At 34.6% G+C, this 16,276-nt stretch overlaps 1 protein-coding gene across 1 annotated transcript in view; it reads right to left on the minus strand.

Annotated features, from left to right (window-relative positions):
* Positions 1–16,276, minus strand: part of NCAPG2 (non-SMC condensin II complex subunit G2) — a 50,252-nt gene that overhangs the window by 16,975 nt on the left and 17,001 nt on the right. Inside the window, exons 9-15 of the mRNA XM_009817726.2 lie at positions 13,914–14,009; positions 8,412–8,537; positions 7,337–7,516; positions 6,138–6,290; positions 3,750–3,972; positions 2,396–2,511; positions 1,741–1,914 (exon numbers count right to left, since the gene is read on the minus strand). Of these exons, the coding sequence (XP_009816028.2) occupies positions 1,741–1,914; positions 2,396–2,511; positions 3,750–3,972; positions 6,138–6,290; positions 7,337–7,516; positions 8,412–8,537; positions 13,914–14,009 (1,068 nt within the window). The remainder of the gene's footprint in view (positions 1–1,740; positions 1,915–2,395; positions 2,512–3,749; positions 3,973–6,137; positions 6,291–7,336; positions 7,517–8,411; positions 8,538–13,913; positions 14,010–16,276) is intronic.

Below are 16,276 nucleotides of genomic sequence, written 5' to 3' on the forward strand. Positions count from 1 at the left end.
ACACAAAACTAAAAAGACTACTGAAAAAGTATGATTAAATTATCTCAGATTAAGGATTTCCCTTTTTTCACGAGAAATGGAACTGAAAGAAGCTCAAAACAACATGTGGCTTGCAATATGAAACTTCTGATTCCTATTCTCAGAGGTCAATTATCAATTATCTTCTCATTCAGCTTTGTGACAAACTGTCAGAACAACTACCATGAATAATTATGGCTCTATTAGATTAATAACCACTGCAAAAGAAATAACAGCTCTAGCTTACATTTTTTCTAGTAGAGGCTAATATTTAATTGCACAATCACGACACCATCTAACTCCTCCCAAGTAACTAGTGCCTTAAATGAATATTCATTCACATCAGAAATTTATAAAAAAGAGTCTAAAGGGAAAGGGTGCTTATATAACAATGGTAATGTAAAATGCACTACAGGTCGTTACAACACATCATAATACAAAGTCTAGACCATGACACAGTCTCACTTGGATTATACAGAAACCAATCTATGTCAAAGACTCTTCAAAAATGGTATATCTGTATGTCCAGGCTTCATGAATACAATCAAACGAAATTATTACCTACTTAGACATTTGAAGAGCTAAAATCTTTTATAGATGATTTTTAAAAGAACATTTAAAAATATATTTGTAGCTTTTCAGGAAAGAGACATGCTGCTTCAATCTGTAGTCTTTTAGAAACTAAGCCTCTGATGATAGGTCTTTTTAGATCTTAGCTGCTTACTCACTGTAAGAATATCAAAGTCAAAGAGGTTGCATGCTAAAGCTGGATATCTTGTCTGCTCACCAGAACCTTTCAGGAGGGATGGTACATCCTCTACCAAAAAAGATTTGGAATGCCTCTGACAACTTCCAAATGCTTTCAGGGTAGAGAAAGCATTTGTTATATCTGTGCTGCAGAATACTATGTAGCAACAAATTGCTTTCCACTCCCTGATTATCTAAAGCAAATTTGAATGTTGTTAACAGCCAGCATAACTCGGTATACTTCAGCATAAAAGCTATAAACAAAAAAAACCCCTGTCCAGTAGATAATCCTTCCAAATGCACTACAGGGTGCAGCAGATACCAGTAGCCACTATCAAAAGATAGCATCCTGAAGAATAACACTAGAACAATTAAAGAGATCAAGGAGACTGAAAATATGAAAATGAATGATTTTAATTAATTGCTTATATCAAACCCAACAATAAATGCATCAAAAGATCATTAGAGAGTAGAATCAAATTAGCAGAAACCAAACACAAGAAAGTGAAAAAGGAGCCTCAGCTGCTTCAGCTGTCTGTTCCAGCAGCTGGATCATAATAAGAAGTGGTGGTGGTGGAAGCTTTTGCGGGGGGGGGGGGAAGCAGGTAGAAAAACATGTGGACTCTCATCTACACTGAGTATTTACTCTGAAATGGCATATTTTCAGTTACTGATTTCCAAAAGTTCCAAAAACATTCAAAAGAATGCAACCCTATAAAAACATTACAAGGAGAGAAATTTATTGCGTAAGTATTTCTGTTTTGACTATTTAGATAATGGTTCCTCAGTCAGATATTGCAATTGGAGAATAGCTTCTACCCATTTGTGGAATTCCAAGAAACTTGCTATTGTTTATGGTTTATAGCAACAATGAAAAAGAATACTTGATGCCATGAAAATAGATAAAAGACATAACACATGAAAGCATCTTAAGAAAATACTAAGCATTTACAGGAAAACCTAGGCTTTCTTTACCTTAAATACTTTAAAATATTCAGGAAGTACAGAAGCAAATTTTCTGATAGCATAATCTTTGGCATCTTCATTGTGATCTAGTGCTTTGTGAATACTACTCCAGAGAATTACAGTAATCTCCAACAAACTTGCCATGCTGGCCACATCATGTGTTGACAACACATTATTCAATACCTGAAATACAAACACTTAGATGATATTACCTATTATATTCTCAAATACAAATTTAGGTTAAAATAAGGTTTCAAAAAAACCTGAAAATCCTTCTATTAATTTCACAAAGGCATTGTGTTTGTTGTAGTACATAAACTCCACGATTCATTCTTACTCTATATATACAACTTGAGTCATCTTGCAACATTAATTTTTTTGAATAATTTAATTGCAGAATCAAACCAATTTATAATTAGTACTGGAATTAGGGAAGTATTAATTTAAAATATGCTTCATATTTCTGCTATCTTATTCTAGCTACTTCAGCAAATTTCTGCTACTGCAGGGCATGAAAACACCATAATAACAGTTCTCCCCTTCTAATTCCACCGATGCCCAAGTGCTTTCCTTCAGATTTGTCGTATCATTAACTGTCTTTGTCTCAAATTAAGCACCACAGGAAAAAAGTTACCAGAACTTATAATAAAGTGGACTTTCTTACACTTGTATTCTCCTTTTCACTTTCATCATCATCATCATCACTATCATGAAGACTCTCTTTCATTGCTTTCTGGATGCAGGCATTCAAGCAGCGCCGAATAGTAAGCATCAATTTAGCTACATTTAAATATAATAAGAATAAATTAGACATTTGCTATTTGTTAAGAATGTTACTAGTAAATGCTCCTAAGTGTAATGCTGGAAAGCCAGTCTGAAAAGCAGGCAACAGAACCATAAATAACTAGGAAAAAAGATAAAATTTACTGGTAAAAGGAAATGGAAAAAATGTGAAAATGTTTTACATCCTCAAGTATGAAGAAGAAATGGCAACATTATCATCAGGTTCTATAATTTTATTGTTAAAAAAGTCTACTTGAAAAAAACCCAAACACCACCATCTTATAAAATCAGGATCAGAAGAAGCTCCCACAACTCCTACATTCATCTGGCATAGCTATTAATTTAATGACCTATGTTCAGTAATACATTCCCTCCAATGTCAATTCCAATTATTTATAAAAGATGTAGTAGCCTAACCATTGCACTCCTTAATGATGAATGCATCTCTAGAAAAAAGTGAAAGGGTTACGTCCACTCTGGTGAAAGTATGACCAGCTGAAATACACTAGCACATGTTATTTCAAAACTACCTTACCAAAGTAATGAGTCAAGGGGCAACGTCTTCAGCATTTTACCCAAGTCACACCATGCTGACTAGTTTGTTTTTATAGTATCAGAACTCCTCCGAAACAAAATTTCCCTGCTTTTACTTGGTTCAGTAGCACTTTTATAAAAAGCAACTATCCTCTGTGCAGTACATACCCTTTTCACTGAAATTTTCTGAAGCTTTTAATAGTAAGGAGGGCTTTTTAGATCTTCTCTGAGCAACTTGAAAATACTACTGATCCACAAATCCCAGATAATCAGATTATCAGACATAACTATTTTTCACCTTCTATAGAATCTTCCACATAAAGATCTCAAATCACTTGAGACACCAGGGTATTTTATTTCACTATTTCTGCATGATAAATAAATATCAACTTAGATAGTTTTAAGGTATGTGTCAGGAGAAAGGGGAAAAGAAAGACCAGATAATGACACCGGCTAGAGAGTATAGTACAGCACCTAAGAGCAGAAGCAAAAAGCTTTGGTCTCTTCATTGTTGAAAAAGCTTATGACTGTTGTCACCAGGGTTTATTGCTGGTGTCAAGAATTTCAAAAACTACAAACTAGTATTATACTAAAAACAAGAGATCTAGCAACAATGTACCACTGTGAGAGAAAAAATTTAAAAAGCAATTACATGGTGTGATATTACTATTTCCAAAGACTCGTAAGGTTTTGTACTTTACCTATATTGGTGGGGGCAGTATATTCATAAGCATACTGATAGAACTTTCTAGCTGCTGCTGCATTCATCTGGATTAGAGTAACACAGCGCTCACACCACACATCCTCAGGTTGGTTAATGGGAAAGAAAGAGTTGAATAAGAGATCCACTATGCGTCGTGACACAGGCCGTGAATCAACTTCAAGACGAGTCAGAAGATGCTCCATGGGACAGATTTTCCAGAACTTTTTAAAGCAAGAAAAAATATTAAAGTTGTTAAAAAAAATAAAGAAGAAAAACCAATCACCTTTATTAAGTGTTGTCCACATGAAAAGTTTCAACAAATATAAATAGCATTTACCAGAAAAGCATGAGCATTTTTAATTCTTACCAAAATACCAGCATTTACTCGAGGTCAGATATTGGTGCAACAATGCTACTTTACTGTTCTGATGCACCCCTAAATCTCCTGGTATCTCCGATAGACTGGTAAAATTCTGGTTCAAGCAATTCCAGCTCAATAAACCTGCAACACTAATGCAAGTCCATAGGTATACAGAAGTATTTACTCTACAAAGATATCACCACAAAGTATAGTTATTTGTCATTATGTGCCAGATTTCATATTCTCATCATAGGACAAAGTAGGACCAAACTACCTACAAGTATGGTATATGCCCTAAAAACCTGTATAGAACAAGACCCTTTCCAAAATCATCCCAAACCATAAGTGCATCCCATTGTTAGCAGAGTTCTAGCTTATTTGTAACACAGTAATCGAAGGCTATGAAATTCAGAAAGAATAAACAGCTTGTTATGCCAGCAGTAATACTACTCATGTTTGTAATTTTTGTGAGATCTTGAATTAATTATGCTGTGCACTTTCAGATTAAAAAAAAAAAACAAACCAAAACAGCCCGCCCTCAAAAATAGGGTTTCTTGGCATTGAAAAATATTATTTTATTCTTGAGTAGAAATATTTGAAGCAGGTAATTCCTCTGTGATTTCAAACTATGGGCATCCCTACTAGAATTATCATAAAAAGAAGGTCCTTGGAGTAAGCATTGAAGTAATCCCTGGATTTACCAGAGATACATATTACAGTTTTTAAATAAATAGGAAGTTACTGCAAAACATCTAACACTTACTAGGATTTTTTTTTTTCTTTTATGTAAACTTAATGCTTCCTTTAGAAGATCTGAATGTTCTGTTACACAAAAATAAAGCACAGAGTGGATGGAAGATACCCATTATGCTTAAAGAATGAATTAATACCTAATCCTTGAAGTTGAGAATAATCTTTTTCCTCCGTCTTTAATGGCAGCAAATTCAGAATAATTCAGGAAAGCCAAAAAGATTGTTTGCTTGAACTTTCATACTGAATGACAAATAACTTTCAAACAATAATTTTTTACAAATTTAACAGCAGCACAAATACTTTGTTTTTAAAAGACTGTACACAAAGTAACAGCATTAAAAATCAATTTAAAGCATTGTTGATATTGAATACAAGTTAAAAAAAGCTTGGTTGTATTTCACTATGCAGATAACTGATATTAATGGATCAAATCATGAACACAAAGTTCCTTCAAAATCACTATAAAAAGATACCAAAATCCCAAAGGGCATGCCCACAAAAGACAAATAAAAATTATAAAAATAGGTAAATAAAAGTAAAAAAGCAATTCGGTAAAAGTGTTAAGCATTTAGAAGGTTAGTGAGTTCTGACTTGAGCTAGCCAGCTGGAAGTGTGACGTCCCGACTGCTCTGCCCTGGCATGGCCACGAGAGGGCAGGGAAGACAGAAACATACTGAGAAAAAGGTCTGCTGAGTGTTTGTGACGCCAGCAGCCACTGAAAAAAGCAGACAAGCAGAGATGCCACTGGACCTACTAATCGTCCCAAACTAGTCAAAAATGTGGGAGAGAGGAAAAGGAGAAGAGTGTACTTGGCTCAACTCAAACCCAAACTTTCCAGCATGTCTGTAAAATCTCTGCCATAGTAATATCCAGAGACAGTACTATCTCATACAGTTAATTTTTCCTGTGAAGAGCAGCTTCTTTATTTACTTATTTTATAAGATTTTTCATGGACACCATGATTTCAGTAGAATTCACAAAATCACTGGAAAGAAGTACTTCTATACTACTACCTACATTTGGATCAAAACCTTTAAAATGGACAGAAGTGACTAACAGCAACAGAATCCACAAGTCTTAAAAATAAACTCAGTTATATGCTTAAATATATGAAGAGGGGGAAAACTGAAATTAAGAATATTACTACATTAAGCATGATTTTTTTTTTCCTTTTAGGAATACTGCAGTAGTCTCAAAAGGTACTTTTATTTTTAAAATAAATGCCTTGATTTTATCTCCTTCTTGCTACTTATCAAGTGTCACTTATCCTACCTTAGCAGCCTTGGTAGCCTTAACTTTCAGCAACATATCAACAAAAGCCACTCGCACTTTCTCTGAATTGTCATGAAGACTGTGTTTGACTGCTGGCAGGAGCTGTTCCAGTAATGGATGACTTAGTTTGTTGTCCAAAATTATCGGTAGGCACTGCAAGAAAAAAAGATTATGCTACAAAAAAAAATTCTAAGAGTAGATTTGCAAAAAGATGTAGCCAAAAACTGTTGAATTGGACCATGACACTTCAGAGGTTAAATTAAGTAGGGACAGACACTCTGCATGCGTATTTTTCCTCTAACATTCTTTAGTAAAAATTGCTACAGTTACTCCAAATTTCCAGTGAACGGTGAACTAATTTCAGATGAAGCAGCTTCAGATCTACACTGAGGCCACAGTCTTGCCTTCTACCTGAGGGCACAGTGTTAAGTACTTCTTGTGGTAGAAATACAAGCTCCCCAAACTCTGCCGATTTCAGATTAAAAATATGTCTTTTTTTGCCAAGTTATTTTTAAATCAGCACTTTCTGCTTAGCCAGTATAGACCCCCATGCAGCTGCAGTGGAGCAAGTGAGTATTATCATGAAGATAGCTCCAAATTAAGGCTGAATTGACACATACACAAAATTTTTAAGTGAAAATACTGCTGAAGGAGCTCATTTCTCTGTCCAAGCTATTAGTTATTTACCAGATGCCAGAAAGATGTAGATGAACTAATGCTAACATACTGAACAATGCATGGGAGGCCAGCATTCCCAAAGAAACAGTATGTAATTACATTCATCCAAACCTCAGAAACACAAAGTGGGGTACAAAATCATAACATGATTGTGCATGTCTGGGGATGGGTTAAAACCAGTACATAGAAACATACTGGAACCTGCCTGCATACGTTTTCAATCTTCTAATAGCTAAAATAACTAAATTATCAGGTCCAAACAATGTATATAAGACTAGAAATGCAAAGTGGTTGAGAGTCACAAAGCCAAACAGTCACTATTTTAAAAGGCATTTGTTCATTCCAAATGTGTGGCTTTTATAAAATTTTTGCAAAACTTGCACTTATTAGGAACTTTATCGTGTAAGTCGTTTTGCAGAATAAGTAATTCCCCTGACTTAAAGTGGCCTATACTAGAAACCTGTGCATCAAGTAAAATATAAAAATGAGAATCATGATTTTAAATTTAGAAAAAGATTTACTTTAAAAACAGAGCATCGAACATCAGCAGATGTTACATCACATGACAGCTCTCCAATTAGTTTTTTTAAAAGATCAGCAAGAATTGCTGGAGGAATCATCTCCCAGTATTTGGATGTTATCTGAGTAACTCCAAGTATCCCTGTAGAGCGAACAACTGGATGAGGATCTTCTAAGATACTCTGAAATAAACAGAAGAAGAATAATGTGGGTATATGCATTACTGTGATGATACTGCTGTTTGACATCAACCTATCATAAACAAATAGCATTCCATTATCTTTTAATCATTATGCAAATCGTCATACTATGAAAGAAATGTAATATAAATATTCCCTCAAGGCATTTTATTATGAAGCAAACTAGGAAATTTAAATCAGAAGCAAAATTAAGACAAATATTGGCCATTTTTTTATTGGACTTTTGAACTATTTTTCAAAATTAGCTCACATTTACTCTTGCATCTGTGACTTAATTAAGAATATTTAGTCTTCTATTTACACATGAGTTTGCACTGGCCACTGTTCCTATGCAACAATATAAAACCTTTGAAATTAATTCAATTTTCTGATGTTTACATTTTTAAAGACCACACTCAGGATTTCCCAAACATTTTCTTAATGAAAATACTATGCCCATTCTCACCCATCTAGACTGGTAAAGAGCTTTCTAGGTTCTTATCTCCATTATACTTCATTTCAGAAATATTTAGTAATACAGTACTAAACTTCCATAGAATGCTTACATATTAAATGTAAAGCTCTCCTCACCAATCCTAGGTTAAGTAAGGATCATGCATCTCATGCATCTAGTCTTTCAAAAGCATCTTTCATTCACAGATTAATGAGTAACAATCGCAAATATTTCCTTTTCAGAGTTGAAAATGGTGCATGTCATCTGTTGTCAACATACTAAAACAATTTAAAATATTAGTCTATTTTTGTATTTTCTGCATCACAGGCCTGTATGTCCCTATGAATACTATCCCAACATCTCATAAATTTTAACTGCATCAACAGCCTATTTTTGAGTTAGTTTTGATGAAAGTTTAATTTTTAACATTTTATTAAAACTTACAAAAAGTTCTTCAAACTGTTTCTGAATTTCATTGTCCATCTCTTCAGTGTTAAAACTAGGATCACGAACAGGAAAAGCATCAACAAACAAAAATGCTGCATTTGATCGAACTTCTGAGTTTCTGGCCTGTTACAATGAAGGAAAAAAATATTTTTTCAGTAAGTACAGACTTCTAATACCAAAAGGCATATCCTGTCAAATACTGCTCTCCAAACACTTCTAGCAAGTTAGTATTTTTAATTAGGTAGATGGTGGAGATGAATTTTTAAATGTATGGAAGTACTTACAGTAACATACGATTTTATTTTTTTTACCTTACATTTCTGCCACTAATAACCTCAGTTATTAGTACAATCAGCTTGTAAGGCATATCAACTTCAATGACCCTGAAGAGTCACAGTCAGAGTGCTTCTGCTCTCTGTAATGCTGAATAAATTAAAAGCAGTTGGGATTTCTCTTGGTCACCTTACAGCTCCTCTTCAGAATACAAGAATCTTGAGTTCAAGCAGATTTAATTAATTAAATTGCTTGTCAAGAGACAGGTGATTTAACTGAAAAGCTCAAGCCTATTTCTTCAAGAAAACAGTACTTAGAAACTAAGTACCAGCAAGCCTGGAGAGTAACTTATCCAACATAAACATATTCAGTTCTGCAATAGGACCATGGTTCTGAGCTCCAGGCAGCTCATCAAAAATCTAAGGCAAACCTCATAACCCTCAGACATTTTACCATTTGTAACAGTTTTCAGTGTGTTACACTATACATTTTGCTGGTTGTAGAACCCCAAATGTAAAGAAAAATGAAAAAAGTGTATATTTAGACACTCACTCAGCGAAAAATAATTGGCCCTATGGACTCTTAAAGGATAGAAAAAGAAAGCAGGCAATGAAATGAAAAAAAGATTAAATTCAAGGTATATCAGAGAGAAACCTGAAATCTAACCATCAGACTACATTTTATTTATCAAAGACAACAGTGCAATGATAACAGCCTGTGCTCACTTCTCTTGGAATGAAGAGGGAAGGAAGAATTTTGTTCAGATTTTGGGTCCAAGCTAAAACAAATGTGTGTGTGTATATATATATGAATCTATATATATACAGTCTAATAAAAGAAGCAAAGTAGGCTTAATTTTAACAGCAAGGTAAGAGACAGTTCAGGGAACCTCCTGACTATTCTAATCATCCAATTTTCTTCTTCCCTTGTCAGAACAATCATTCGGATGAAAGGCAGGAAAAAGAAAAAATGAGGATAACCATGTAATATTTAGAACTAAATAAACTAATGGCAAATAAAAACAAAAAAACACAAAAGAAGTGAGCAACAATTACTTAATTTACAATTTATTTTGTTTCCCTTCTGGACCAATCCTCATATCACACAGAATCACAATGGCTGGAAAAGACCTGTAAGATCATCAATACCACCATGCCCACCAAACCATGTCCCGCAATGCCACATCCACACGTTCCTTGAACACCTCATATGGTGAGTCACACCCCTGGATAGAACCAAAAAATTCCGAATTCTTTGAGCCAACAAAATTAATAGCAATTCTAAATTTAATACTACAAATAAAGGCAAATAGAAGGCAAATAAAGCCCATATATACATTCTTCAGTTAGGGACTTGTGTTTTACTTGATCATAGATAATACAAACAGTCTAAAAGTGAAAAGATTATTACTCTTAATTCAATCCTATAAAGCTGTAGAAAATCCTTTAACTTTGAGCTTGTCTACATTGAAGAATTAATGCATAACAAGCTAATATGTGAATACAGGGTGAAATAGCTCTTCCGCACTAATGTCTCATGTGAAAATTAATTCCAGTATGTTTTTGTGCAATAACCAGACCTTGTCTAGCACGGCCGTTCCAGAAAGTTAATTTTCATAAACTTTCTAAGTGCATTACACTGAATTCCATTAAGCTCACTTTAATTCTGAACTGAGTACCCACACTTTAAATTCCTGCCTTTAATTCATTGGAATTTATCCCAAATGTATGTGCATACTCAAGCTGTTAATAGAGTAAATGTCTTCAACAGAGGTAGAACCTAGGACTTTAAATTCATGTCCTATTTTATTCCACATTGACTTTTCCATGCAAGAGGAGCCTGCAGTTATTTAAATGACTAATGTTTCTTTACCTGTATGCTTGTACTATTCTAGGGAACATTCAGAACTTTTTTAAACAATATTTTAATTTTTTTGTTCAGTTAATTTTCAGAGCTTTTTTTTAACTTTCATCTGGTCTTACAGGTCCTAAAATTCACTTCCAATTATTTAAAACATGATTTTTCCCCAGTAAAAGTTAGTTTAAAAGTTTAGGATGATAAAAAACCCCAACCAAACACACTTCTTCAATGAAATAATCTCCTTCAACAGCTTGAATTCCTGGAGGAGTGGTTCTTGACTTTTTGAGCTTGATAAGAAATAGCTTACTCACTACTTATCTCACAATAAATATCCATATTTTTATATTTATATAGCTTCTTATACTAATAACCAATCACTGCACAACAGTCTTTCCTATGTTTGCATGAGACTTACTTTTCATAATAAAAACATGAAAAAAGATGAAGAAGTTACATAAGGGCTTATATTATAAAAACTTGAAGTTGCATAAAGGCTTGTATGTGTATAAAGGCTTGTATGTGTAAGTAAAAGCCACAAAGAAAGCTTGTGTGAGCTAAGTATTTGCAAAACAAGCAATTTAAGAAGAAACAGAGAACTATGCTTTACAAATACGCATTCTCAGTTTAAAGATTTCAGAGATGAAATCAAGTAATTTCAAAATAAACAGTTCTAGAATCCTTTGCATTCTTACAACTGAAGTATTTTTCCTTTCGGCAAGATGGAGGGGTAAAGAGGTCCTTCCATGAATTCCCTTTCTGCTTTAGAACCAGTGTTTTAGAACAAGATTTGTTCTTCACCATATTAAATTAAGGATTTGTACACTGGCTAAAATAGGAGCCTCAAACTGGTTATCTAAAATTAAACTGACATTTCAAGCTTTGGAGCAGAATTCATACCAGTAAAGACCAGTAAGCTTCCCTTCTTAGCTCTGTATCTTAAACTACTGGTGATTGTGAGTCACAGCAACAGTCATCTTAAAAATGCCAAATCCAGTCTGGAGAAGAGGAGGCTGAGGGGAGACCTCATCACTCTCTACAATTACCTGAAAGGGGGTTGCAGAGAGGTGGGTGTTGGTCTCTTCTCCCAAGTGAATAGCAACAAGACAAGAGGAAATGGCCTCAACTTGCACCAGGGGAGGTTCAGGCTGGATATTAGGAAAAATTTCTTTACTGAGAGAGTGGGGAAACACTGGAATAAGCTGCCCAGGGAAGTGGTGGAGTTACCCTCACTGGAGGTGTTCAAGGAACGTGTGGACGTGGCATTGTGGGACATGGTTTAATGGGCATCGTGGTGGTGTTGGTTGATGGTTGGACTTGATGACCTTACAGGTCTTTTCCAACCGTAGTGATTCTGTGATACTTCAGCAGTACTATATGAAAAAGAAAAATTAACTATACAAAAGTCACACAGCAAGACAGTGGCCTATCCAAAAATAAATTGCCAAATTTTGACATTCAGTCACATACTTCCTTTCACCAATCACAAATATGGTACTGAATCATTTGGAATTCAGAATATTTCCTTGCACTGCATCATTACATGATTCATATAATTGCTGTATTCAATTTTGACAATCCTTCCTTTACCATTCTGAAATCTATGTTCACAACAGTTGGACTATTTTTGTGTATTAAAACAAATTCTCCATGACCTATTTGATATGCCTGTTAACGTCTAAGCTTAAAGTGCTTAACTACATATGTAGAAGCTGTCAAGAGAAAAACAAAACAAAAAAAATGCCAAAAACCCAACAAAAAACCCCAACCAACTAACCAAAAATACACCCCCAAAAACTTCCTAAAATTCAGATTTGTTCTAGCCATGGAACCATTAGTGATGTGAAAATTATGAATAGCAGCTGTTAAAAATTTGAACCAGTTCTGGAATCAGGAATTTCTCCCACTGCCTTGCTGCAAATCAATAATTAACCTTTTTTCCTCAAGCCAAACTTTTCTGTCACATTTCTCCAAACAAATCTATGGAGATTTAATAAGGTTTGTCAGAATATTTTTCCGAAGTACTCTAATCTTATATTTAAGTTGAGTCCTGGGCTTTCAAAAGTGAACTACTAGCCTCCATTTACAGATAGCAACTCCCTTAAGAACGGAATACCATGTTTTGCTAACCACTCTGAAATTGTTTCTGAGACACTAGTCAGGAATTTTGCCATGCTACCAAAGATCAGTTAAAAACCCTATTCTTTTTAGAGACAGAAATGTAGAAATTAAAGAAAGCCATGCTTTGTAGCTATTATTCTCTTGCACTGAGAACATTTATGTTTCATCCAGAAGGATTCTTGTTTGTATTAATTCTAAAGGGATAGGACCCAATCCTTAATGTAAGACCAAATAAGATACTGCTGTAGTGATGAGTCTGTCCATCTTCCCACTTCTACCTTAGGGTTCTACTGAAACCAAACCACTCTCAACTCCTTCCTGTAACTCATAAAATCCATTTTAAACAACTTCTAAAGTTGTTTTTAAATATTTTCAACTTCAAGAGTTTTTAAATACTTCTCTTGTGGCTACAGAAGGTGCTATATGACCAATCAGTAAATGAAACTTCAGTAAATGTTAAACAGCACTTAATTTGGCTGTAAAAAATGGTATGTGTATGCTCTCACTGAAGGAATTTCATAACCTCAGACAAAATAAAAGTTGTTCGCAAAGAAGGAAGCTTGGCTCATCTTAATTGTAGAGTGTAATTGAGTAGGTAAACTCCAGCAGGTACACTTTAGTCTGTGCATGCAATCCATAGGAAAACATACACACTTACCTTAAAACTACGAGAAGTCAGAAATTTCATTTTGAATGCTTGATTAAAAGCACATCCATAGCATGAATGTCTGTACGTTCAATCAAACTAGAATAAAAGGTTTTCTAAAATAATACTTTAATAAATTAATTGAGCTGTATTCTAAGGCTGATAATTAATCAGAACGTGAGACTAAATCATCCTCTGAACATTTCTGGCTTTGATCAATAAAGCACTGATCACTCCATAAAGAACTTGGAAAACTGAATACAAGATTACACAAAATTCCCAAATTGAGAAGAAGATGAGAAGACCAAACTTGGTGTTAGTCCCACTGTCTACTGCAATCCCAGAAAGCACTCTGTGTACCTGTAAACAAAACTGAATTATAGAAGTAAATTATATTAACAACTGAGAATATTGTTGTGCAGACTATGCCTAATTACAACTTGCAAAGCTACTCTGCTACAGCTGAGATGCTAAACACACAGATTGTTTTTTCCATAGCCATTTTATTTTAAAAGCAATTCTTAAAAAACAGAACATGTGGGAGGGATCCAAAATTTAGTAGTTGGAGAAAGACAGTCCTATATTCTGAAAAGGATAATTACCTTCAGTGCTCTCCAAAGGATAGGTTGATACAATCTGTAGAGCATTTCTTCAACTCCTTGACGAACTTTACTTTGTTTATGAAAATAACTGAGCATCTGAGAAAAACAAGCAAACCAATCCCAAAAACCATTTTTAACAGTACTTTCTACATTCAAGAACTGTACAGGAGTTGTCTCATTTCATCATTTATATAAGACCAAAGAGTTTTCCATACTATGGAAAATGATAAAACTAGACCTATTAATTGAACCTGTATTTTATTAAAAAGTCTCAGAAATAATAAAAAAATACATCAGTCTAATAAATATCATGTTTTATAACTTTATAGATTCAATAAATCTATATAAAGATCTACAACTGAGAAATAAGATCATGGCTAGAGAGTCAGTTTCACAGCAACCACTCATTTTTTGTTACAGTAAACAGCTCTATTTTTAAAGTAACTAGCAGAAATACTTTGAAACCATGTAATTATCAACTACAGATAAATAACCCATTTCTCTGTTAGGAACAAAGGAACATTATTTGGTAACTGGAGTTATCCAAAGACAAATCTACAAATGTAATATGTTTCGTTTGCATTGATGAAAAGCAAGTATCAGCATTCCTTTTGATTCAGAACTGTGCTTTGTTAGCTAAAGCCCCTTCCATTTTTGTATCTGAATTATGCAGACAGAAAACGGAAAGTAGACGACCAGAGCAGAATATGAGAAAGGACATCATGTAACTTGATAGGAATTCCTCCACCTGGAGGAATTACTGTCCACACCGAACAGTTTGAAAAGAAGTTGATCCTCTAGCGGCAACGTTGAATACTTCAGGTATTCACAGCTACAGCTAGACAGGGAAGCCTGTGAATAGCATCTACAGAAACAATGCTATAGTGGAAGAATTCCTTTTCTCCGGTTTTAAAATATACTGAAGTAAAGACATGATATAATTTATAAGAGACCATGTAGCTCTTACTTCTACATGAGAACAATGGATCTTACCCAGGATTAATGGCAAATCAGTACTATTTTGTAATAGATTTCATTAGAACATTATTACATATTTGCAAAATGGATATAGGTTTTATAGTTGGAACTTTGAATTCAGAAGGGAGAGTTGTATGTGTTGCTTTCCCCTTGCCCCCCACTCTTCAATAGGATAGCCCAAACTTTGCTCAAGTGAATGAGTGTGGTTGGTTACTCTCCTAATTCTACAGGAACTTCCAGATTCTAAATGACCATTTTAAATCAAATTCTTGCATACTGAAACAGAACGTATCACTCAAATTTATTCCAAGACCCACTCCCCTTGCAGCTCAAAGACAGATTTATTTACATCATTGTCCTCTTTCAAGATCATAAGCTTCTGAGTCTGAAAAACATGAAATGCCCTGTCAAAAGCCTACTCCATCAATCAGGAATCAGAGGACAAGGGAATCCACTGTAGATGAAAATCATTTACATTTGAGTAAAAACAAAACAAAACCCAAGAAACCAAACCAAAACAAAAAAAACAATACAGGATTGTATACTGGTATTATCAAGCTGTATATTGCACATACTATACACTCCAGCATCTACATATTTGGGGAAAAGCATGGGAGGTGAAGGCCCATAGATCAAATACAAATGCCTTATCTTAAAAAGCTTTGTGTACTTCTCATTCTGCTTCAAATGTTTTGCTCATGAATAAAAGCCACAGATAGACAACTAGAATCTATAACTGAATCAAGGCTTGTTGCTATAAACATATATACAAACCCCCATATAAAACAAAAAGAAAAAACAAAGTTTAGTTCCAGACCCATCTACTAAATTTGCCTCAAGGGGCATATGACTTTTTGTCCCTGTGATTGGCTATGGAAAGGTCAATTCTCTAGGTAAAGAAAAACTTAGACAACAGATGGCAAAAACTATTTCTGGCACTCTGGAAAATCCCCTTACATTTCTACTTTTGAGCATCAAAGGCAAATCTGGTGCAAAACTATAAGCAGGTTCCTCCGAAAATTTGTTCTAATATTGTTTCTCAGAATATGCTATTTTTTAAGTATTTCTGGTGGGTTGGTCCCAGTCACGAGCTAAGCACAACACAGCCACTTACTCACTCCCTTGCAGGTGGGGTAGGGGAGAGAATTGGAAGAGAAAAGCAAGAAAACTCATGGGCTGAGATAAAGACAGTTTAATAAGTGAAGGAAAGAGGACAAAAAAACCCCAAAACAAGTGATGCAAATGCTATCACTCACCACCTCCCACAAGAAGACCAATGCCCAGCCAGTCTCCAAGCAATGGCTATCTTCCCAAAATCTACTTTCCCTCAGTTTTTATTGCTGAGCATGATGTTATATGGCATGTAATGTCCCTTTGGTCAGTTT

The sequence above is a fragment of the Gavia stellata genome, chromosome 6 (genome assembly GCF_030936135.1).
Source record: "Gavia stellata isolate bGavSte3 chromosome 6, bGavSte3.hap2, whole genome shotgun sequence".
Taxonomy (NCBI): domain Eukaryota; kingdom Metazoa; phylum Chordata; class Aves; order Gaviiformes; family Gaviidae; genus Gavia; species Gavia stellata.